Consider the following 25,406-nt stretch of genomic DNA (forward strand, 5'->3'; position numbering starts at 1 on the left):
TGGTGGTAAATGAGTGGCCCGGGGTCTCCTCAGCAGGTGCGGGGGGCTGATGCCTGTTCCTGGTAGGACACTGCCTGCCAGGAAGAGAAGCAGAAATTGGGGTGGGGCGGCAGAGAGAGAGGGGTCCTAGCAGGCTTAAACCTTTTCTCCTAGGAAGATGACCTTGGATTTACCTTCTTTCACAGTTTCCTTGAAATGGATGGCTCAACATCATGTGAAATGTCAGCCAGGCCTGGTTATTGTGCAATAACCCGAGAGGTGACCTGCACCTGGCGGAGAGGGGCGAGCAGGCACGTAAGCCCTGAAGGTTGTCTGGCCTAGGGCTGTTAAAATACTTTCAGCAAACCGTGTGTTCTCTCCTATCCCCAAGGGTGTCCGTGTGGGGACCTGGAAGCTGTGCTCATGGGAGATGCATGATGCAGTTTCCATGTTGAGCTTCCCATGCTGGGGTGGTCCACACCCACCCACTTGATCTCATCGCTAATGGCCGAGTGTGCCTTTCTGGGCTGGGAAACCAGGCCAGGTGGTTGGCAGGACCCTGATGAAGCCGTGTTTGATGTTATGCTGATTCACTCTGCTTCCCCACCTGCGTCCTGCTAGAAAGCTAAGTCAAATGTCTGCCCTGTGTTTTATTCAGGGCTCTAAACCTTCCTAGAGAGTGCTTCAGAGGGCAAATGAATAATACAGTATGATCCAGTTCTACGCCCCAGCATGCGAGTAAAGCAGATGTAAACGAATCTGAAGGATGATGAAAGAAAAAGAAGGCTGAAGAATATGAGTACCAAGGGAGGGTCGTTTCACTCTCGTCTGCAGCTGCTGCAATTGGTTCGTGTGAAATAATGTGTAGATGAATAGCTACTGTGACACACCTTAATAGACTTGGGAATAACGAGCAAAAAACAAAACAAAACAAAAACAAAAACCTGGGAACACAGATGTTGCTATTGGGTACATAATACCTAAAATGAGGAAGAAAAGAAAAGTTGAACAGCACGTGGGAATCAAGAAGGCCTTAAAAAACTTGCCAATAAAGGATTTGATCATAAAGACATAAGAAGGATAAGAAATCCAAGGAAAAAGGAAATATAATCTCTTTTTAAAACAGGGTAAAATATAGTAATATTGTAATTACTCTATATATAACTCTGAAAGCAACACATCTATAAACAGAAAAATTTTTTATTACAAACTAGAGGCCTGGTGCACAAATTCGTGCACCGGTGGGGTCCCTTGGCCTGGCCTGTGGCTCTCTGACATCCCCCGAGGGGTCCCAGATTGCAAGAGGGTGCAGGCCAGGCCAAGGGACCCCACCAGTGCACAATCAGGGCTGGGGAGGGACTGCAGGAGGGCTTCCAGGGCATGTCCAGCCCATCTTGCCCAGTCCCGATCAGCCAGACCCCAGCAGCAAGGTAATCTACTGGTCGGAGCATCTGCCCCCTAGTGGTCAGTGCATGTCATAGCTACCGGTTGAATGGTCACTTAGGCTTTTATATATATAGATGAGCTAATTTGTGGTGTTATGAGTAACATGGATAAAATACAAAAATTCAACAAATTACTGCTTGATTTTGTTTTAGAATATTATGCCATCACATGCAAAATCAATTTATTAAAATAATCACCTAAAAAAAAAGCACATCTTGGGAGGACAAATAAATTAATTACCTAAGGACACATGGTAGACAGACTTCTCAGATGGCCCCCAATAACCACTGTCTCCTAACCAACATCAACAAGAAAGACGACATGGTGCCACTTTCATGATCAGTTTACAAATTCCATCTTCCTAGCAGACTCCCTCTATTGCCTTCCTAGCTTGCATGCTCTGAAGAAGCAAGCTACCATGTTGGACAGGCCAACACGGCAAGGACTGGAAGGTGGTCTTCAGCCAATAGCCAGCGAGAATCTGAGGCTTTAGGCCAACAAACTTGTGGAACCGAATCCTGCCAACAACCCATGCCTTGGAAGCAGCTCCTTTCCCAGTTGAGCCAACACTTTGCAGCCTAGGAGTGACCTTGAAGCAGAGGACTTAGCGAAGCTGATCCACAGAAACTCTGAGATAATAAACGTTTTTAGGTCATTTGTTTCCTAGCAATGGATAATGGATAATTAATACAAGGCCAGGCAATAAATACTGTAGACTTGGAGAGCTATACGGTCTCTGTGGCAACTATTCAACCCTGCGGCGGTAGCAGGAACACAGCCAGAGATGACAGCAAATGAATGAGCACGGCTGTGTTCTGATAAAATGTTCCTGTGGGCACTGGAATTCCACTTTCCTATAATTTTCACATGCCACAAAATACTGTTCATCTTTTGACTTCTTCAACTATTTAAGAATATAAAATCCATTCTCTTTTTCCCCAAACTGTAAGAGAAAATTTAGAAAGTTACAGAGGCAAAAGAAGGGCCCTGGGGGTTTAGGAGAAAGGTGAAGCTAATGCGCCTGGGGGGCGGGGGGGGGGGGGGAGTCAGAAAGGCACCTTGTGCTCCCAAGAGGGGGAGCTGATAAAATCTATTCTTGGCTCAAAGGCCACACTCAAGAAGACAGGCAGCAGAATGGGTCTGTGGTCTGCCAACCCCTGACCTAAAGAGCACAATTAGAACTTTTGTTTAATATCATTGTTTTGATATCACTTAGACCTGAATTTAATAACGTTATGTTTATAATAGTACAATGAACATATTAAGAAAGCACGCCTTATTGATAGAAAATGAGGAACCAAATAAACATTTCTTGGCAAACATCTTCTACATTTCAAAGGCAGAGAAAGTGAGACAAACAACCCTGTCAGAGATGATGGAAGAGCCACGAACGGAAGCTCTGTGTCCTGGTTCCTAGGTGAAGGAATACTCAATTATCATGTTTTACAAAGCTCCAGTGCTTGGAGGGGCAGGCAGAAAAATCGAAGGAAGTCCCAGTGACCGGATGGGTGGACACCTCCCCGTGCAGCAGTAACATACACCCTAACAGAAGTTCTATACAAGGCAACAGAAGCTAGTAGGAAACACGTTAGTAAGAAAAAAAAGATGCTACAAACATGAAATAAAAATAAGAGCCCAGCCAGTGTGACTCAGTGGTTGAACTTCAACCTATGCACCAAGAGGTCATGGTTTGATTCTGTCAGGGCACATGCCTGGGTTGCAGGCTCGACCCCCAGTGAGGGAAGTGCAGGAGGCAGCTGATTGATGTTCTCTCTCATTGGTATTTCTATCTCTCTCTCCCTTTCCCTCCCCACCTCTCTCTAAAAAAATAATTAAAAATTTATTTAATAAAAAAAATAAGAGACTCACAGAAAGCTAAAGAGCAATCATTCAAATCTATAATATTGTCAATTTAGTATTGTCCAAAATGGTACCAAGATATGAGGAGTCGGGAAATGATTTCATAGAAACAGTAAGAGAACTAGAAAGGGAACCCTAGGTAAAACTACTTTCAAATACCTAAAGCAACGTCTGGGAGAAACAACAGAACTTCCCTCTGTTTTCAGAGGACAGAACCAGGACTGACATGCACAGGTTAGAGGAAGGTAATTCCACTTATTTTAAGCGGGAAAAACTTCTATACCACTAAAGTTGTTCTGTTGAAGGGGCTTCCTTGAAAATGCCTATACAATCATGCACCCATTCATCGACGGCACTCAGACAGAGGAGATGGCTATCGGGGACACTGATGAAGGATTCTTACATCACTGAGAAGGTTTTATTCTCATTCTAAATTCTTTTATTTTGCAATTTGATGGACCAGAAAAACAAGCTTGTTCTGATTTCAGGCTACCTGTAGACAACAATAGGCAAGTAGGTAACTTGAAAAATACATTATTTTGAAACATCTCAAGTAAAAAAATATGCAGAGTTCAGGGAAGATCACAATAATTAAGGAATGAAAGAATTAAGTGATGAGAAAAAGCCCTGGTTAATTAGGACATTTGGGGATAACACAATGATACATTATTTTTAAAAGAACAGACTGAACAATTTTACTCCAGGAAAGAAAATCAGGAGGATTATCTTGAAAGGGAAAGGTAATGTAAGATAACATGGTCGTTGCATTGTTTATAAATTTCAGGAACAAAAAATAAATGCCACAAAGAAACCATGGAATCATAAGTTAACACCAGGTTTTAAACAAAATATTAACAACATGACAAAGTGAATAATTAACTAACTAAAGGGAAAATCCTATCTGAATTCTTGAAAAATCTGCTCTAGTTTTAAGATTTTAAGAATTTGACTCAGGCTCTCTCTCTCTTTCTAAAACCAGAATGCCAACTGATTGAGCTAAAGGCAGTTAAGAGCAGTTTAAATTTGAACAACACTTGGTTCAGAATGTTCCTGCCATCACAACCAGCAATATACTATCTCTCTACAGGCAGCCCTGTGCTGGAGAGGAAAATCACAAAGATTGCTTGCGTCCTGGAATCCAGAAGAGGGGACTCACTCAGAGGAGCCACTACTTAATGCTGCCAGGCTAAGCCCACCCTTTGCGCCTGTCACCATGACAGGTATGACCTTGCAAAGGGACCCAAATTCTCAAGACTACAGGCAAGGTTTTATAAAATTGTGAAACATTTTCAAACCATCAAAAAGCCCATTTAAAATAAGTCAAATCGTATTCAGTATTTTTAATAACTGATGATGATTTTAACTATGAATTTAACAAGAAATAGTCCTATCCCTTAACTTCGGTATTAACTAGCTGGGACAGCAAGAAATTATTTATACGTACTTCCTAACCTTTCCTGTAAAAGGTTCATTTAAAACTTTCAATTGATGTACAACACACTTCCCATATACAAAGTAGACAGCTTGATCAGCTTTGATGTATGTGTACACCTGTGAAGCCATCACCACAGTCAAGATCACGAACATACCCATCCCCTTCCAGAGTTTCCTTGTGTCCCTTTGTCATCAACCTTGCCCCCAGTCAACTGCCCCTCAAAAAATTCCCACACCTGAGCCAGTTTACCTTCCCAGTACCTCTTGAATGAAGAGGGTGGGCCAGTTTGAGAAAGGGGCCGGAAATGTATGCTGTTAATCTTTCTCCCAGACTTCCCCAAGGGGACCGACGGCATTGTACCAGACTTACTGTACGCGGGAAAAAGGAAATAATGAGAATGTAAAAGGATTATTAGACACTGGTTCTGAACTGACACTAATTCCAGGAGACCCAAACGTCTCTGTGGCCCACCACCAATCAGAGTAGGGGCTTGTGGAGGTCAGGTGACCAATGGCATTTTAGCTCAGGTCCATCTCACGGTGGATTCAGTGGGTCCTGCACCATCCTGCGGTTATTTCTGCAGTTCCAGAGTGCATTGGAACAGACATACTTAGCAGCTGGCAGAATCCCCATTTGGTGCCCTGACCTGTGGAGTGAGGACAATTATGGTTGGAAAGGCCGGGTGGAAACCATTAGAACGGTCTCTGCCCAGAAACATAGTAAACCAAAAACAGTACTGCGTTCCTGGGGGATTGCCGAGGTTACAGCCACCATCAAGGACTTGAAAGATGTAGGAGTGGTGATCTCAGCACGCCCCCATTCAATTCGCCTATTTGGCCTGTGCAGAAGACAGGTGAAGCTTGAAGAATGACAGTGGATTATGGTATGTTTCAACCAGGTGGTGAGCCCAATGCAGCTGCTGTTCCAGGCGTGGTTTCATTGCTTGAGCCTCTTAACACATCCCTTGGTACAGGGTATGCTGCAGTTGACCTGGCACATGCCTTTTTCTCCATCCCTGTTCATAAGGCCCACGAAAGGAGTTGCTTTCAGCTGGCAAGGTCAGCAGTGTCCTACCACAGGGGTATGTACATCAACTCTCCAACCCTGTATCATAACTTAGTTCTAAAAGATCTTCATCACCTTTCCCTTCCATCAGACATCACACTGGTCCATTATATTGATGACCTTATGCCGACTGGACCTAGTGAACAAGGAGTAGCAACTACTCTAGACTTATTGGTAAGACATTGTGTGTCAGAGGGTGGAAAACAAAATTCAGGGGCCTCCTACCCTAATGATTTCTAAGGGTGCAGTGGTGTGGGGCCATGTCAAGATATCCCTTCTAAGGTGAAGGATGAGTTGTTGAATCTGACCCCTCCGACACCCAAAAAGGAAACACAATGCCTAGTGAACCTCTTTGGATTTTGGAGGCAACATATTCCTTATTTGAGTGTGTTACTCCAGCCCATTTAACAAGTGACCCGAAAAACTGCTGCTGAATGGGGGCCAGAACAAGAGAAGGCTCTGCAACAGGTCCAGGCTGCTGGTTGAGCTGCTGTGTCACTTGGGCCATAGGATCCAGCAGGTCCAATGGTGCTTGAGGTGTGAGTGGCAGATAGGGATGCTGTTCAGAGCCTTGGCAGCCCGGATAGGTGAATGCAGCATAGGCCCCTAGAATTGTGGAGCAAAAGCATGCCATCCTCTGCAGATAACTACACGCCTTTTGAGAAAGAGCTACTGGTCTGCTACGAGGCCTTAACAGACTAAAACACTTAACTATGGCCCCCAAGTTTCATACAGCCTGAGATGCCCATCATACACTGGGTTTTATCTGATGCATGAAGCCATAAAGTTGGGAGAGCACAGCAACAGTCCATCATCAAATGGAAGTGGTATACATGAGACTGGGCCGGAGCAGGCCCTGAAGGCACAAGTCAGTTTCAAATGTCCATGTGCCCCACTCCTGCTACACTGCCTTCTCTGTGCCAGCCTCAAGGGGAATGCCCTATGATAAGATGACAGAGAATGAGAAGACTCAGGCCAAGTTTACCGATGGTTCTGCATGATACTGCAGGTGCCACCGGAGTGTACAGCTGTAGCACTGCATCCCTGAAGAGCAGTGAAGGGAAATCTTTCCAGGGAGCAGAGCTTTGAGCAGTGCACCTGTGTGTTCACTGAGCACTGGAGAAATGACCAGAGGTGTGCTTTTATTCCAATTAAAGCCAGCGGTTTGATTGGATGGTCAGGGGCTTGGGAGGAATATGATTGAAAAATTGGTGACAAGGAAGCCTGGTTGACAATACTTGGAAGAGGGATGTGGACAGACTTCTCTGAATGGGGAGAAAATATGAAGACATTTGTGTCCCATGTGAATTCTCACCAAAGGGTGACCTCAGCAGAGGAGGATTTTAATAATCAAGTGGATAGGATGATCGGTTCTGTGCATACCTGTCAGCTTCTTTCTCCGGTCAACCCCATTGCCACCCAGTGGGCTCATAAATAAAATGGCCATGGTGGCAGGGATGGAGGATACACGTGGACTTCTACTCACCAAGGCTGACCTGGCTATGGCCACTGCTGAGTGCTCAGTCTGCCAGCAGCGGAAACCAACACTGAATGCCCGACATGGCATCAATCCCCAGGTGATCAGCCTGCCACCTGGTGGCAGACTGATTACACCGGCTACTTCCATTATGGAAGGGGCAGAGTTTCACTCTAACTAGAATAGACACTTACATTCCACACAGCATTGCTTCTGGTCAAGGAACTCAAGTCACAGCAAGGGAAGTGCATGAATGGGACCATGCCTCTGAAATTCACTGGTCTTACCATGTTCCGCACCAGGTGGAATTATGACTTGTCAATGTCTCTGTTTGGAGATTAAGTATGGTGTAAGGCAGGGGTGGGGAATGTAGCCCACGGGCCATACAAGGCTCACGAAATCATTTGGTGTGGCCCTGCCCAAGGCATTATGGGTGAGTTAATTAAATCCTTGACCAAATATAGCAGGCTAATTTTTAAGTGGATAATTTTGTATGGATCTCGAATTATATTATAAATACCCAAATGGCCCTTGGTAGAAAAAAAGATTCCCCACCCCTGGAAGGAGATGCATATGGCTGCCAAGCCGACAAGGAGTGAATCTGCAATGATTAATTTTTAAGTGTCACATGACTGGGCCACAGGTTGCCCAGATTAAACATTATTGCTGGGTGTGTCTGTGAGGGTGTTTCTTCCTGAGATTAGCATTTGAATCCCCTCCTTAATGTAGGTGGGCACCATCCAATCCCTTTGGTGCCTGAATAGAAAAGAGAAAAAAAGAGCTTAACTTGGGACACTGGTCTTCTGACCTCAGAACCACTGGCTCTCCTGGTTCTCCAACTTGCAGGTGGCAGACTGTGGGACTACTCAGCCTCCATAACTGTGTGAGCTGATTCCTTATAATAAATCTCCTTTTATATGTCTCATTGTTTCTGTTTCTTTGGAGAACCCTATGATAGACTCTTTATTTTTAGCCATTCCAGTGAGTATACAGTGGCATCTCCTTGTGGTTTAGTTGCATTTTTTGCCCTTTTTTTTTTAATGGAGATTTCCCCCCTTGAGTTTTGATTTATAATTTTATTCCAGGCTGTGGCTTGTCTTTCCATTCTCTTAACAGTTTCTTTTTGAGACCGAAATTCTGATGAAGACCACTTTATTAGTGCTTTTTTGTGTTGTATCTAAGAAATCTTTACCTAACCCAAGGTCATAAAGATTTTCCTTTATGTTTTCTTACAGAAATTCTATAGTTTTAGGTTTTACATTTAGGTCAATGATCGTTTTTAGTTTATTTTTCTATATGGTGGAATCATCGCCCCCCCACCCCCCCCCCCCCACGATAGCCAATGGTTCCAGCATCATTTATTGAAAAGACTATCTTTTCTCTATCAAATTGACTTCGCACCTTTGGGGGAAAAATCAGTTGCCTATATCTGTGCGGTTCTATTTCTGGCCTTTCTATTCTATTTCATTGAATATTTGTCTATCTTGATACAAACATCACCGTGTCCTCTTAAGTATTATAGCTTAAAAGTCTTGAAATCAACTTTGGACTACTTTTTCAAAAATGATTTAGCTATTCCTGGTTCTCTGCATTTCCATATGAATTTTAGATCCAGGTTGTCAATGTCTAGCAAAAAAAAAACGAAGAAGAAGAAGAAAAGAAAAGTCTGCTGGGATTGTGATTGTGGTGAATCTATGTATCAATTAGGAGAGAAACAGCAGCTTCACTATACTGAGTAGTTCCCGCACTGTGTGTGTGCTTCTCGCTACTTCACTGAATGAATACTTCCACAAATCTCGGAACGCCTCTCTCTGCAGCTTTCTCCTCTCTGACACTCTGCCCTCAAACTCTAGCTGCCTTTGTCTTCCTGCACTCTCAGCTCCACCTCAAGTCTCCCTGCGCCACAGCCTGGACACTCTCTCAAGGCAGTAAGCTGGGCAATCATAGGGCTCACCTCATAGATTTTCCATCTCTCATTGCTCACTGTCCTTCACTGCTAGATAGTCAGTATCTTCAATATTGTTCTTTCAGATATTTTGCCCATTTTAAAAACTGTTTCAGGCAGGAAACTAAATCCGGTTCTTATTCCATTTTGATAAGTAGTGGAAGTCTCAATTTTTAATTTTTAATGTCAAATCTGCTCTCAAAGTTATAAAATTCAAGTAAGAACAGGACAAAAACATAACTAGTAATTAGTATAATGTTTTAAATTGTTGTTTATTTGTTCATTAATTCATTTCATTCCAAAAGTATATATTGAATTCTGCATAGTAAAGCACTGTGCTGGCTGGCGCCTGAGCATACAGTGCTAGGATCAAAGCCAGACGTGCCCTTGCTCTCACAGAGCTTACAATCTAGTGGGACAGACAGACATTAATCAAATAATTGTAAACGAAAATGTAACAATGCAATTGTGATAACTGCTCTGAAGGAAAGGAATAGAATAATGCTATGGTAATTTACAAGAGGGTGATTTTATGGTATTTGTTTCTATTGAGCCTCTATACATGAGCTAAAAAATATCAGTATTTATGTTAAAGTCACAAAGAAATTATAATATGTATACAGTGGGAAGAAAGTGTCCATCATATAAACTTCAATATACCATGTATTAAGACAATATGCTAAGTGCTTTGGGATACACAAAAATTATGACACTCTCCCTATGAAACCGAAGATCAATCCGGACACATAAGATATAAAGAAGTATAAAGGTTATATATCTACATGCTATATGATTTTAAATGGAAATTAACTACTTAAACCTAATTTTGTCTATGCTCATTTTTTAAAATTATTTTTTTCCATCAGCTGAATTACAGAAATTGGATGAGTTCCTTTGAGGTAACAATACATTCATTTTATTTTGTTTAAGTCTTACCTAGATATCTCAGCTTGGGAATTCTTTTCCCCATCGACAGTGAAAGGAGATGCTCCAGTTAGTAGTTCATACATTAGGACACCTAAACTCCACCAGTCAACTGCCTACAAAACAGCAATTTCATTTGGTAGAATATTAACTAACATGTAATGTATAAGAAAGAAAAATGAACAAAATAAAGCTGTATATTTGGCAAATATTTTAAGAAAAAGATTTTGTACATAGCTTTTTGTACAAGGAGTATTAAATTAGCTCATGCAAGAAAGATATTTAGAAAACAAATATCCAGGTATCCTCAGTACAAAATTTAAACATGTTTTAATCCTATCTAATAAAGAGTGAATATGCTAATTGACCATCACACCCTCACAAAGATGGCAGCACCCACAGCCAATAAGGAGGGAATATGCTAATTGACTACCATGTCCTCAAATATGGCGGCGCCCACAGCCACAAGATGGATGCACCCAGCCCCCTCAGCCCCGCCGGGGCGGCAGGCACGTGCTGCGTGCCTGCCTCCATAGTCCCCCAGTCCCCTCAGCCGCCCAGCCGCCCAGGGCCGGCCTGAGGCGCAGGCAAGCCTTGGATGGCGGCTGCCCAGCCGATGCCCGAGGCAGAGGAAAGCCTTGGATGTCGGCTGCCCAGCCGCCCAAGTTCGGCCCAAGGTGCAGGCAAGCCTTGGATGGCGGCTGCCCAGTGACCCAGGGCTGCCCAAGGCTCAGATAACCAGGGCCGCCCGAGGTTTGTGCTGCCAGCAGTGGCAGCAGCAGAAGTGTGATGGGGGCGTTGCCTTCCCGATTGCCGGGTTGCCTCCCGCCCCTGAGGGCTCCCGGACTATGAGAGGGGGCAGGCCGAGCTGAGGGACCCCCACTCCAGTGCATGATTTTTCATGCACTGGGCCTCTAGTTATTTTATAAATAGTAATGGTTTTACTTTGGTTAATTCAAAATAAAAATTTTAATTTAAAATAAATTTTAAAAATCTTAAATAAGTGAAATCTTTGGATTTATGTTAAATGGGAAAAGTACCACTTACATTTTTTTTTCACCACTTATCATTTTTATTAATTATTCAGCTCCAATAAATATTATAAAATTACTTAAAGTCAAAGAACAGAAATAAAAAAAATCCTTTCTAAAGGGATTTTTTCATAATCACCTAATCAATTCCTCTTATAGAACCTATCACATAAAGCTAATAGTCTTCATTATGGGGAGCATGATGAGATTTTAAATAATATAAAACAAAATGTGACCTAAATTGGAAACCAATTTATATGTGTGGTTATCTGAACTGAGAACACAACCAATTATAGGTAATTTAAAGAACATTGATATACTGAAAATTATTTCTTTTATAATTGTGCAAATCAAGATTTCAATAATGGTTGAATATATGGCTTATGCCAATGAAATATTAACTAGTTGCTAAAACTTTAAAACTCTCTGCTTCCAAATTTGAGGGGTAAGGTTTCAGAAAAATGATGCAAAATGTATGAGCCTAGAGACACTTCAAGGAAAATTCATAACAAAGATACAGAAAACAGGCTGAGGCCGACTGAAACCACAAAAGAGTGAGTGCCAGCCCGGCCCAGCGATGAGCATGTTGTATACATCATATCTCCTTTAACCCACTCAAAGTCATCAAGGTGTTCCATGAACTCACACTGACTTAGCTGTATTCTAGACCTCAGGTATGTAGCAATCCTAGGAATAATATAAGGTTTTGTTTCCTACAAATTGGTTCCATTAGGTCTTAGAAGTTAATTTTTAAATTTTAATAGCTATATAGGCCTACCAAAGAATACCCTGACATGAACTAAAACAGCAATTTAATTCTTTTATTTATATAAGCAGTTTTATTGCCATCTGAGTCAGGAACCTCAGAATGTTCTGTGTGTTTTTTTTTAAATTTGAAACCAGGCTCTTAAATTGATACGGCTCTACACTAAGATGTGAAAACTTGAAGAATAGGCTTTAAACATATGGTAAGTCATTAGCAAATATTCTCCACATTTAAGATAGTTGGACTGTATATTGGGGTTTTGAAACAGGATGAGGGAAAGGGGACAGTGAGAAGCAAAAAACAGTCAGAATCCCTATTTGGAGAAAGTTATTAATAAAGCAAAAGTCTTAAAAAAAGAACTGAACAGGTAATACAGGAAGAAAAAATATGTGACCTAGATTTTATAGCATAACTACTTAGAAAGCCTCTTCATGGCCTTCATTTTGCACATACAAAGGAGAGTGAGGAGGAAAAAATTAAGCTGGTTAGAGGGCTTAGGAAAACAAACTTAGACTATCTTGAATGCTAAAAAGGATGATTTTCTTTCTCCAAGGATTGTTACCATGATTGTTTCTGTTGAAGCGATAATCAAAGTCTCCAGTGTTTCTACGAAGTTAAAAGCAGAAACTGGGAAAAAGAAAGTAGGAAAGATTCCCTTCTCAATGATCTCTTAGAAAGCAGTATCAACCTAAGGTGAAACAGTCAACTACATGTCCCATATATTTTTCTAACAAAAATCAATAATGCCAATAAGCACTGTCCAAAATCACCCAGCGCGACTCGGACAGGAACAGTGGACAGTTTATGCATCACAGACACCTCTGTATTGCACTGTGGCTCAGCTGTGTCCTAAAAGAGCAGGTGCCATGCAACAGAAAACGAGTGATTTTTGTTTTCAATAGAGTTACTGGGGCTTTGCTCAAGGTATAGATTCTTATTTGAAGAATTAGTTACTTTTGAGGTTTCCTTTTAACAGAGTTACCCTATAAAACAGAAAATTATCCTCACCAATAAAACCTAAAAAAAGGGAAATCTAGAAGAACGTCCTAACCTTTCTATTATCTTTTTCCTCCAAAACACTAGATATCATGATGTGTTCATGTATACAAAGCAAAGGAGAGAAAAAGTAAAAATAAGACAACACCAGCTCGAGACTCTGTTGAAGAGACTAAACCTAAGTTATAAACTAGGATTTTTATTATATATTTTATTTAGATATATAAAAAGTGTCAAAAACAGAACATACCTTGTCATGTCCTGAATCTCCTCCTCTGATGATATCTGGTGCCATGTATTCAATAGTTCCACAAAATGAATATGCTCTTTCAGCCTTAAACAAACAATCAAACAAAAAGGAATTTGATTTCAAGCTGGTATGACTAGTGACAAAAAAAGAAGGTTCATAATACATACCAATGATTAAGATTAATTACTATGTACAACAAAGCAACGTAATGGCAGAATCTACTAGACAGACCCTCTTCTCACCAGGATAGACCATCACTTACACAGTATGAGTCCTGGATAAATGAAGACTTCCCATGCCTGAAACCTACCACCATTCATTCACCCGTGCATGCATCATTCATTCACTCTTCTTCTTCTTTTCTTTATGTGCATAGATTTCAATTATTGGTTTCTTTAAGCATTCTTTTCTATAAGACTGCAAACAGTCCAAGTAAGATAACATGAACTGTCTAATACTTTATTATGGATGACTTTATTTCCACACTAGAGGCCCGCCGCACGAAATCGTGCGCAGGTATGGTCCTTAGACCTAGTCTGCAATCAGGGCCGTCTTCCCTGGCTGCTGGCAGCCAACCACTCACCGCCGCCACCCACCCTGGTTCCCCGTTCGCCATCCAGTGATGGGAGCCTGACAGCCGGGGGAGGGACTGAGAGGTTGGCTGTTCCCGCCCGCTCACTGGCCCCACGGGCTCACCAGCCCCACCCCTGCCATCCTCTGTGTGTGGGGTGACCAGCGGGGTGGGGGCCTTGGCCTGGAGCTGCCTGCATCCCTCACCACCCACCCCGATTCCCTGTTCGCCATTGGCGGTGATCGGAGGCTGCGGGCTGGGGGGAGGGACCAAGAGGTTGGCCCGTTCTGCCTGCTCGCCAGTCCTGCCCCCCACCACCACCCACCCCAGGTCCTCATTTGCCATCAGCGATCAGAGCCTGCTGGCCGGGGAAAGGGACCGAGAGGTGGTCAGTGCACCTCATAGTGACTGGTCGAGCGGTCGTTCTGCCGTTATGGTCACTGGGCTTTTGTTATATAGGATAGGCAAGACTGGGAGAACACCAGAAAACGGAGGGGGAAGGAGGCCACATGCTAAGAAAGGGAATACTAAACCCAAAGATAAAAAAAGAAGGAAATTTTTCCTACCTTACCATCTTGTCTAGTTTGGCACTGATAATAGAATGTTTAGTGATGAAGAACAAACTGTTTTAAAAAGATTTTCTCACCCTAGATGGTTTGGCTCAGTGGACAGAACATCGGCCCTTGGACTGAAGGGTCCGCGATTTGATTCCAGTCAAGGGCATGTACCTTCATTGCAGGCTGATCTCCACCCTGGTCAGGGCACTCGTGGAAGGCAACCAATCGATGTGTCTCTCACATCGATGTTTCTCTGTCTCTCCCCTTCCCTTCCACTCTCTAAAAACCAATGAAAAAATATCCTCAGGTGAGGAGTAACAAAAATGTAAGTAAATAAAGGAAGATTTTCTCTAAGTTGTTTCTCCTTTGTAGAATTTTAAAAAGGACTAATTTTATATATCAGCCTAAAAATTAATTTAAAAAACTGAAGCAATTTTAAAAATGACCAACTGTGTCTTAAGACTCATCCCAACGTAAAAAGATCTAAACTAATGCAGATACATTAAACGGGGATAAAGAATTCCTCTTTAACAATACACATTTGTATGGCTATATCTGAAACGTTTAAAGGCACTTTGGTGCCATTAAAATACTTTTTAAAAATTATTTTAGAGCAAGGTCTTCGATTTATACTTTACTCTTCTTTCACTAACAAGGGTTAACAAAAAGAAGCATTCCCCTTATATACCATTTTCTAATGTAAAAACCTCCATTCTAGCAATGCTATCGAAGTGGTAGAAGTCCCCTACTCTATTGGCTGAAAGTTAAGCCCAGAGATAATGAATGTAATAAATTTATTTAAACACTGTAATAATAAATGTATTAAAACTACTTAATACTTAATTATAATACATATATAAACAAAAATAAAATATGTTCATAATTCATTTATTTCTTTTTAGGTGCTATGTAAACTGAAAGATTATTATCCACCTAGAAACTAAAAGAAATAATTCCATTATGCATAGATCTGAAAAAAAAATTTTTTTTAGCTGGCAGAGTGCTACTGAATAGCTAATATAAATCATATATCAAATGTCATTATCTCTCTGCTTCATCATTTCAATACCAAATGTTAATTTTGTATCAAACTATTGGAAAGAGTAAAGCTAAATAAAACATATTTCATATAAACTTGTGTGTAAAAAGTAATGAGTAATTCTTAACATTTTGTTAGACATGCTTAGATAGGAAAAAATGTATGTATTAAAAAGCATTAATCTGTTCACTGAATTACAAAATATTAGAAAATTACTTTTTTTAAAAAACAAACGTCATAAAACTACAGAGTGGTTTTACTAGTAGTTAATATACTATTTACTATGTAATAACCCCTTTTTTTGGATATTAGGCAAACATCACTATGTAGATGACATAGAAAAACATAAATGTTACTAAGCCATAGTATTTATCATTTGATCTCATCTTAAAAGACACCTTTAAAACATTATATGCTAAGTACTGGCCGGTGTGGCTCAGTTGGTTGGAGTGTCTCCCATGCACTGAAAAGTTGCATACTGGATTCCTGGTCAGGGCACATACCCAGGTTGTGGGTTCCATCCCAGGTCGGGGTGCATGTGGGAGGCAACTGATCGATGTTTCTCTCTCTCTCTCTCTCTCTCTCTCTCTCTCTCTCTCTCTCTCTCTCTCCCCTCCTTTCCCTCTCTCTAAAGAAAAAAAAAATCAGTAAAACATATCCTTAGGTGAGGATTTTAAAAAACGCACAAAACATTATATGCTATAACAAGTTCAGTTATACAGAAAAAATTCTCCATATACTTAAGTGATCAGCTGACGAAAGAGGCATATCTTTTTATGAATAAAAAGATAATGGGTTCTAATTTATTGACTTTCTAGATTTTTATTTAGAAAATAGTCTTTTTAGCAAATATACATTTTCATTTATAGGCAACACCATTTTGAAACTGTATGTCCTTCTAAGTATGAGACAATGATTACATTTTACAAAGTGAAAGTTATGAAAACCTGTATTCTCTTCTTTAAAACACTAGATATTCACAAGTTTAGTGTACAAAGGGTATGAAACATACAGATTTTATTGTTTAGTGCCAGAAAGACTTCCCTTCTGACAATGAGGACTATGCAGCTCAGTTCTTTACTGTCTCAACAGAGAGGAAGCTGAGAACCACACTAAATGCTAGAAGATATTTCCTCCACCTTCCAGCTCTCTCTGAATTCACTTTAGCTTTTAGTGTTTGTGTTTTTAATCATCACCCAAGGATATGTTCATTGATTTGAGAGAGAGAGGAAAGGAGAGGAAGGGGAAGAGACAGGGAGAGAAAGAAAAAGAGAGAAAGACATCGATATGAGAGAGAAACATCCATCAGTTACCTCCTGTTCTCGCCTCAACTGGGGATTGAACCCACAACCTAGGTATGTGCCCTGACCGGAATTGAACCTACAACCTTTGGGATGATGCTCCAATCAACTGAGCCACCTTACCAGGGCCAGCTTCTCTGTTTTGTGTGTGTATGTCTACATTAATAAATAATTAATACATACTTGTTTATTTGATGGAAATTCTAGGAGACAGAAAAATTGAAGTTTTAAGCGTCGGGAAGTTCCAATAATGGAGGAATAAGTAAATAAAGACATAGCACTTCTTAAGTCTCTCAGTGTTTATTTTTGTTGTTGTGGTTTTTTTAAAAAACATTGCCATTTTAGCCCCTTGCAATTCTGTATCTGCTTCCTCTTCCTCTGCCTCAATGGAAGTGTTACTCCCTCTGGGTTCTGACTTTCAGAATAATTCCAGTCATTCGATAAGACACCAAACTGAAGAGGTGTGGCAGGTGACAGTTTCTAGTGGGAGGCAGGAAAGACTACAGGGGCATCCGTTAAAGCTACCACAAAGTTAAAATACTGTGAATGAGAACTGCCTTAATGTGTGTGTGCACCATCCTGGCAGATAATACGGAATAGTTATACTTAAGTGATCAGCTGACCAAAGAGGCTTCACTCTTCCTTAGACAGAAGAATCAGATAACATTGGATAAAAAGCTGCTTTCCTTCTAATGAAGAATCCAAATAGGAACTCAACTGCAAAACTCTCAAGTATTTCTCAATAAACACTAGATTAAATTATTCCTAATTTCTATTTGCTAATATTTTATCCTGCTCTTACCTGCTCATTATTGATAAATGTGTGAGTTAAGTGTAAATTACCAATGAAAAGAAGTTTTTCCATATCCTGTGTGTTTTCCACCCTAAATTTGAAAATTCTCACAACTATCTGGAAATGTTTGATTTTAAGTGACTATCCCATTGCTAACCATCCACGACTTTGTTCACAATACTGTAAGGGTAACCCTCAGGTGTCAGCCATGAAAAGGGAGCTGAAAACCAGCAATACAAGGCATCCGACCTATGCTACCCGGCACAAAGGGAGAGAAGGGAATTCGTTACAGGCCTCAGCAATCTAGAAGCTTGACTCTGAATACTCTTATGAGGACAAAAGATGAGGCCCTCTGCCGAAATGGGGTGGACTGGAATTAACACCCTTGTGTAAACCTTGGAACCTAAGAAAGCTGAACCCTTAGTAAGTGTGAAGTCTAGAAAAATGAAATTCACTGCCAGCACAGGTTTGTTAAATTTGGGCCCTAGCTTAAAAAACAAACATTCCTCTTGCGGAACTAAATTGCTAGGCTTGTATATTTTGTAGATTTGGGACATGAATTTACTCTCCCCCCACGGTATGGGAAAAGTGAAAAAATCTGGTGATACTCTGGAACACATAACAGAACCAGAGAAATTCCCACAACTTAGCTGGTCCAGAATTCACATGAATAAAGCCCTGGAGGCACAAAATTACTAAACAAGTAAACTAGACTCCATAAATACAACAAGAAGAAGGATTACTTTAAACAGAATAATAATCTATAAAAGACCAGTATGTTGTAAAAGATGAAAGATATAAATAAAGGAAAATATCCATACAACAATATAGCAGCACAGGAAAGATTAGAACATTATGAAAAGAATCAAATAGAATTATATAATTGAGAAAATATATAGTAATAAAAAAGAGTAAACATAGTAGATGCAATTAAAGAATTTGTAAAATAGTATACCTGAGAAAATTATCCTGAATGTTTCAAGAGTCCCAAGCAAACTAAATAAAAATATATTCATAGGTGATGCATCTCTATAGTGGTTAGAAGAGTGTTTGCCTTATAATAATTCACTAAACCATACTTTTGGTTTTTGTTTTGTTTTACTTCACAATAAAAAATATTTTAAAAAACCTAGTCCATTCCTAGATATATCTATAACCAGTTAAATAATCATTAGATATGCAGGGCAAAATGAAGGCATATTAAGACAAAGACAGAATTTACTATTCACTGCTCCTTGTTAAAAAAAATCTAAAGTTTGCACTTCAGAAATTAACTAAACTCACAAGCTAAGAGTAAGATGTAAGCAGCAACGGTGAGCAGAGGAAACAGGTAAATATGTGAGAAAATCTAAACAAGTATAGAATTATAAAATGAAAATAGTAATTACACAATAATGATTTGAAGAAATAGAATAAAAGGTAGGACTAAAATAAAAGATAAGTAATAATATGTAAAATGAGATAGATAACTGAAGTTAAAACATTCCAATGTTCTTGAAGTGGTCATGACAATCATAGACATAATGGTTCATTTTAGACTCTATTAAGTCATTATATAATTTTAAAAAGTCAGGGTAATAACCACTAAAAGAACAGAAATAGGATATATATAACTTCCCTCTAAGGATGAATATGTAATTTCATCCTCTTAGAGGGAAATAAAAGAAAGTAATCTTAATCATTTAAATAGAAGGCAGGAAAGGAGGGGAAAGAGCAAAGAGAAATTATGGTAAAAAGAAAAACACAGGAAAAAATAAAAAAAATATATCAATAATCATAATATACAGATTTAACTCACCAGTTAAAAGACAGAAACTCTCTGGATCAAAAACAAAATCCAGCTATATGTTATTTATAAAAGGCATACCTAAAACATAATGACAAAGAAATATTGAAAGTAAAGAGATGGAAAAAGATATATCAGACCAGCACTAACCAATAGAAAGCTGGAGTATCTCATTAATAGCAAGAAAATAAACTTTAAGGTAAAAAGAATTATTAAAATTAGGTAGAGTCATTACATAATAATAAAAGGAATTCACTAGGGGAATAACTCTATTCCAAATCTGAATACCCTCAATTTTTTTTTTTGAGGAGACTTAACCTATATAAGCAAAAATGGAGAGATCTTCAAGAAGAAATGGACAAATCCATAATCACAGTGAGCATTTAAACATATCCCTTCTATAACTGGCTGGTCAAGCAGGACAATAATTAGTGAAGCTATGGAAATAGCCCAATGTTCATAAATATACACAAAAATTTTGTATCTAACAATTAGTGAATACACGGTCTTTTCAGATAAATGTAAGACATTTATAGAAATTAACCAAGTAGTAAGTCACAAAGCAAATATCAAATACCACAAAAATAAAATCATATATATTTTGTTCTCCAAACAGAAAGCAAATTAGAGCTCATTTACAAAAAGATAACAAAAAATCCTATGTATTTGAAAACTTAAAAACCTATTTGTAAGTAATTCATGGCCTAAAGAAGAAAACCACAATGAATATTAGACTATTAGAATAACAATTAAAATGCTATATATCAGGACTTGTGAGCTACATCTAAAGCTGTTCTTAGAAATTGAGTTTTACTTTAAAAGATTAAATATTAATGAGCTAGCTTTCCAATTCAAAAGTTCAGAAAAAGAATGTGAAAGAAATTCATAGAAAGTAAAAGGAATGAAGTAACAAAGGAACATCAGGAAAGAAATAGAAAAAATAAGAGGCTTGACCAAGTTATTTTTGGATGGGAAGAATAAAATGGACAAATCTCTAGCAAACTGATCAAGAAAACACAAGTAAAGTTAAACTCCAATTTAAGAAGTTTCTTCCTTGGTTTCCAGTTTTGAGAGAGAAATTATATATCTCTATCTCTTTCTCTAACTGACCTCTCTCCTTTTCATCCTCTTCCTCTTGGACCCTTTTCTCTCACCATTTTGTATGCTGTCTCTCCTGCCTTAAAAATTTTTTAATGGAGAGACAAATGGATGGGTGGACTGACTGATGAACAGATAGATTAAAGAAAAACAATATCAGAATCCCACATTCCCTCTAGCTAGTGTCCTGTGCTTCTCCTTTGTCAATGTTGCTTTACACACTCTACTTACCCACATGTCTCCCACTTCTGAGACTACTCCAATTTGGCTTGCACCCCCTACCGATTGACTAAAACTGTTCTTGCCAAGGTCACAGTTGATCTCAGTTTTAGATCTTTTAGTCTTCATCTTACTGGAGATTGACTCTCGTCTTTGCTTCTGCATGCCACGCTCCCCTGACACACACACACACACACACTCTCTCTCTCTCTCTCTCTCTCTCTCTCTCTCTCTCTGTATTTTGTAGGCTTTTCCTCTTCCACCTCACAGTTCAATCCTCAGTTCCTCACAGTTCAATGCTAGGTATTCTTCTGTCCTCTGTGCTGGTAATTCCCACATACTAGTATATATGGCCAACTCTGAGCTATCTCCTGGGCTCCAGACCTAAACATGCCAATAATGTAATTCTACTTGACTCTCTCATAGGCTCCTCAAATTCAACATTTAAAAACTGAACTACTCTCCCCCCATTTAAATTCTGTCCTCATTTGCTCTGGGAAATATATTTCTATTTAATTTTTAGGAATTTATTTTTATACATGCTTGAAGTTCCTGCTTCTGGTGTAATATTCTATTCATCTCTGTATATTTCTTAACTTAATAATTTAATAAATATTTATTGAGTACCTGCTATGTGCCAAGTATTGAAAGACCCCAGAAATATAGTGGTGAACAGCAAATTCCTTGCCCTAATGAGCCTGTATTCTAGAGGTATTCATCAAATATTCATATAATTACTAAATGGCAAGCTATTTAATTATAACTTATTTATAATATTTAATTTTTAGTTATTTAATTATGAATTATTCCCAGATTACATTTTGCTAAACTGGATTATATATAAGGATAAAATTGATTTTATTTTAGAAACCTTAAACATCTTTTGTATGATAAGGAACACTTTACAGATTTGATACTTTTATGGATGTATTCTTTTCTCAACAACAGATTTTGATAAATCCCTTCAGGTTCTGAGAAGAAAAGAAAACATTTCTAACAGTCTGCCAGCTAATATATGTCCTTCAGAGGATTTTTTGAGAATACAGTCCAGCAAACATTTGTTGAGTTCTTACTGTGAGTCAGACAGTCTACTAGGTATTGGATATATGATTCTAACTGAAGACTTTACATACATTCAGGGCATCTGTTCTTACCTATATATAAACTAGAGGCCTGGTGCACGAAATTCATACACTTGGGGGGGAGCGGGGTCCTTCAGCCCAGCCTGCGCCCTCTTGCAGTCCGGGAGCCCCGCGATTGATCGCCCCGCAGAGGGAGGCCCCACCTACCGCTGCCGGCAGGGTAGCCTGGGCCTCCCTCTTTGGGGCAATCGCGGAGCCCCCCCGCTGGTGGCCTGGGCCTTCCCTTGCGGGGCGACCGTGGGGTGATGGCGGGGGCCCCCTGACCAATCGCATCACACCCGCCTTGGCTGGCCTGGCACCAGTGTGTGTCACAGCATGGTCATCGGGAAGGTTGTTCTGCTGTTCAGCCGTTCAGTTGATTTGCATATTACACTTTTATTATTACAGATAATGTCAAGGTGATTCATTTATGTGTTATTAATTACCCTATTCTTAAATATGGTACGTACATTCTCTGTTTTCATAATTTAACATTGAGCGCTTGAAAGTTTTCATAACAGATTACTAAAATGAATCTCAGGTAGTTAAATAAAACTATAAAAAAATAACATCTGAAACAACTCAGTGCTCAAAACCTATGGCATCTGGTGAGAATACCTTTCCTTCCCTTGAAGAGCAGCTGTTGACATGACCAGCAGAAACACAAGGCTCTCTTGTGAGGAGTCACTTGATTTAGCCACATAGCATAGCTGACTAATCTGTATTAAAATCCAACAACTCTGATCCATGTTTGATTTTTGTTTTTCTTTCTAATATTTTGCTGTTCCCTAGGGCCAACATCTGCCAAATGATCAAAGGTACCCATAAATGTGGGATTATTAAGTGATTCTTTTCCTTGTATTATCAGAACATAGCTAATGTCTAGCACATAGAAGGCCCTCAGCAAACTCTGATGGAGTGAATGAGCGAATGTATGAATGGTTCATTGAAAAAAGAGATAGAAGATATAAACAAGTGGAAGAATATACTGTGTTCATGGATTGGTAGAATTAACATCATTAAAATGTCTATACTCCCTAAAGCAATCTACAGATTCCCTATTAAAACACCAAAGGCATATTTCACAGATCTAGAACAAATACTCCAAAAATTTATATGGAACCAAAAGAGACCCCGAATAGCCACAGCAATCTTGAGAAAGAAGAACAAAGTTGGAGGGATCACAATACCAGATATTAAGTTATACTACAAAGCCACTATAATCAAAACAGCCTGGTACTGGCACAAGAACAGGCATATAGATCAATGGAACAGAAACCCCAGAAATCAATCCAAGCCATTACAGCCAAATAATACTTGACAAAGGAGGCAAGAACATACAATGGAATCAAGACAGTCTCTTCGATAAATGGTGTTGGGAAAATTGGACAGATTCATGACAAACATGAAACCAGACGACCAACTTACACCATACACAAGAATAAACTCAAAATGGATAAAAGACTTAAATGTAAGCTGAGAAATCATAAAAATCCTAGAAGAAACATATGCCTCTGACATCTCTTGTAGCAATATGTTTACAGATACATCTCCTAGGGCAGTGGTCGGCAAACTGCGGCTCACGAACCACATGCGGCTCTTTGGCCCCTTAGAGTGTGGCTCTTCCACAAAATACCACGTGCAGGCGCGCACGTACAGTGTGATTGGAACTTCGTGGCCCATGAGCAGAAGTTGTTTTTTGGCTCTCAAAAGAAATGTCAATTGTTGTACTGTTGATATTTGGCTCTGTTGACTAATGAGTTTGCCGACCACTGTCCTAGGGCAAAGGAAACTAAAGAGAAAATAAATAAATGGGACTACATAAAAATAAAAAGCTTCTGCACAGCAAAAGAAACCATCAACAAAAGGAAAAGGAAGCCCACTGTATGGGAGAACATATTTGCAAATGATACATCTGATAAAGGGTTAATATCCAAAATATATAAGGAACTCATACAACTTAACAAAAGGAAGACAAACAATCCAATTAAAAAATGGGCAAAGGACTTAAATAGACACTTCTCCAAAGTGAACATACAGATGGCCAAGAGACATGAAAAAATACTCAGTCATGACAATGAGGTATTACCTCCCACCTGTCAGAATGGCTACCATCAACAAATCAACAAATGACAAATGCTGGTGAGGATGTGGAGAAAAGGGAACCCTAGTACACTGCTGGTGCGAATGCAGACTGGTGCAGCCACTGTGGAAAACAGTATGGAGGCTCCTCAAAAAATTAAACATGGCCCTAGCTGGTTTGGCTCAGTCAATAGAGCATTGGCCTGCGGACTGAAGGGTCCCAGGTTCAATTCCAGTCAAGGACACATGCCCAGGTTTCGGGCTCTATCCCCAGTAGGGGGCATAGAGGAGGCAGCCAATCAATGACTCTCTCTCATCATTAATGTTTCTCTCTCTCCCCCTCTCCCTTTCCTTCTGAAATCAATCAATATATATATATATATATATATATATATATATATATATATATATATATATATATGTAAAATATATGGAACTTCCATTTGACCCAGTGATCCCACTTCTAGGAATATATCCTAAGAAACCCAAAACACCAATCAGAAAAAATGTGTGCACCCCTATGTTCATTCATAGCAGTGCAATTTACAACAACTAACTAAGATCTAGAAACAACTCAAGTGCCCAACAGTAGATGAGTGGATAAAAAAGCTGTGGTACATTTATACCATGGAATAATATGCAGCAGTAATAAAGAAGGATCTCTTACCCTACAAGACAGCATGGAAGGACCTGGAGAGTATTATGCTAAGCAAAATAAGCCAGTCACAGAAAGACAAGTATTATATGATTTCACTCATATATGGAATCTAATGAACAAAAATAAACTGATTGAACAAAATTGATCCAGAGACATAGAAGCATGGAACAGACTGCAGAAATCTCAGAAGGCAGGAGGGCAAGGATCGCTGGATGGGAAGAGATCAACCAAAGAACTTGTCTGCAATATATGCATAACCCAAGGACAGACAATACGGGGTGAAGGCCAGGGGTGGGGGGTGGGGTGGATTGATGTAGGTTAGAAGGGGCCAATGGCGGGGGGGGAATGGGACATATGTAATACTTTCAACAATAAAGATTAAATCCTAATATATAAAAACCCTGGGTCCATCACATCCACAACTACCGGAGGCTCGACCTAACGCCCAGGCTGCGCGCGCAGCAGGCTCTGGTGGGTGGGGACTTGTGGCAGCGAAGACGGGGATGGGGGAGGCGGGGCCGGCACTCACACTCACTCACAACTGCACACACGCACAGACACACACAGCGCCCACCAGGTCACAGCCTTTTCTCCCTTTCTTTCCCTCCCTCCCAGCTCACTCTTGGAGCCTCTCAGAATGAGAAAACAAAACAGACTGGGCCTGAAGAGGCCTGGATGGAAGGGAGGGCAGAGGGTAGAGCAGCCCCCACTGGCCCCACCCCCTCCCAGCCGGGAAAGAGGAAGAGGGAGACAGGGAGGCAGGGAGGCCTGCTAAGAAAAAGAGACAGAGACTGGGCGAGATCAGGCCGGCAGGGGAGGGCAGTTGGGGGAGAGATCAGGCCGGCAGGGGAGGGCAGTTGGGGGAGAGATCAGGCCGGCAGGGGAGAGCACTAAACCGGCAGTCGGACATCCCCCAAGGGGTCCCTGATTGAAGAAGGTGCAGGCTGGGCTGAGGGGAAACCCCCCTCCCCGCCCCCGTGCACGAATTTCGTGCACCGGGCCCCTAG

At 40.2% G+C, this 25,406-nt stretch overlaps 1 protein-coding gene across 2 annotated transcripts in view; it reads right to left on the reverse strand.

The window, feature by feature from the left end:
• The window catches only part of RPS6KA5 (ribosomal protein S6 kinase A5), a 131,474-nt gene that overhangs the window by 31,383 nt on the left and 74,685 nt on the right, over window positions 1–25,406 (reverse strand). The window contains exons 2-4 of one of the 2 annotated variants that reach the window (XM_079768121.1): window positions 19,234–19,302; window positions 13,175–13,258; window positions 10,144–10,247 (exon numbers count right to left, since the gene is read on the reverse strand). In XM_079768121.1, coding sequence (XP_079624247.1) covers window positions 10,144–10,247; window positions 13,175–13,219 — 149 coding nt within the window. In that variant the 5' untranslated portion in view covers window positions 13,220–13,258; window positions 19,234–19,302. The remainder of the gene's footprint in view (window positions 1–10,143; window positions 10,248–13,174; window positions 13,259–19,233; window positions 19,303–25,406) is intronic. The other variant, XM_079768120.1, reaches the window with a different exon arrangement.

This window comes from Cnephaeus nilssonii, assembly GCF_951640355.1.
Source record: "Cnephaeus nilssonii genome assembly, chromosome: 4".
Taxonomy (NCBI): Eukaryota; Metazoa; Chordata; class Mammalia; order Chiroptera; family Vespertilionidae; genus Cnephaeus; species Cnephaeus nilssonii.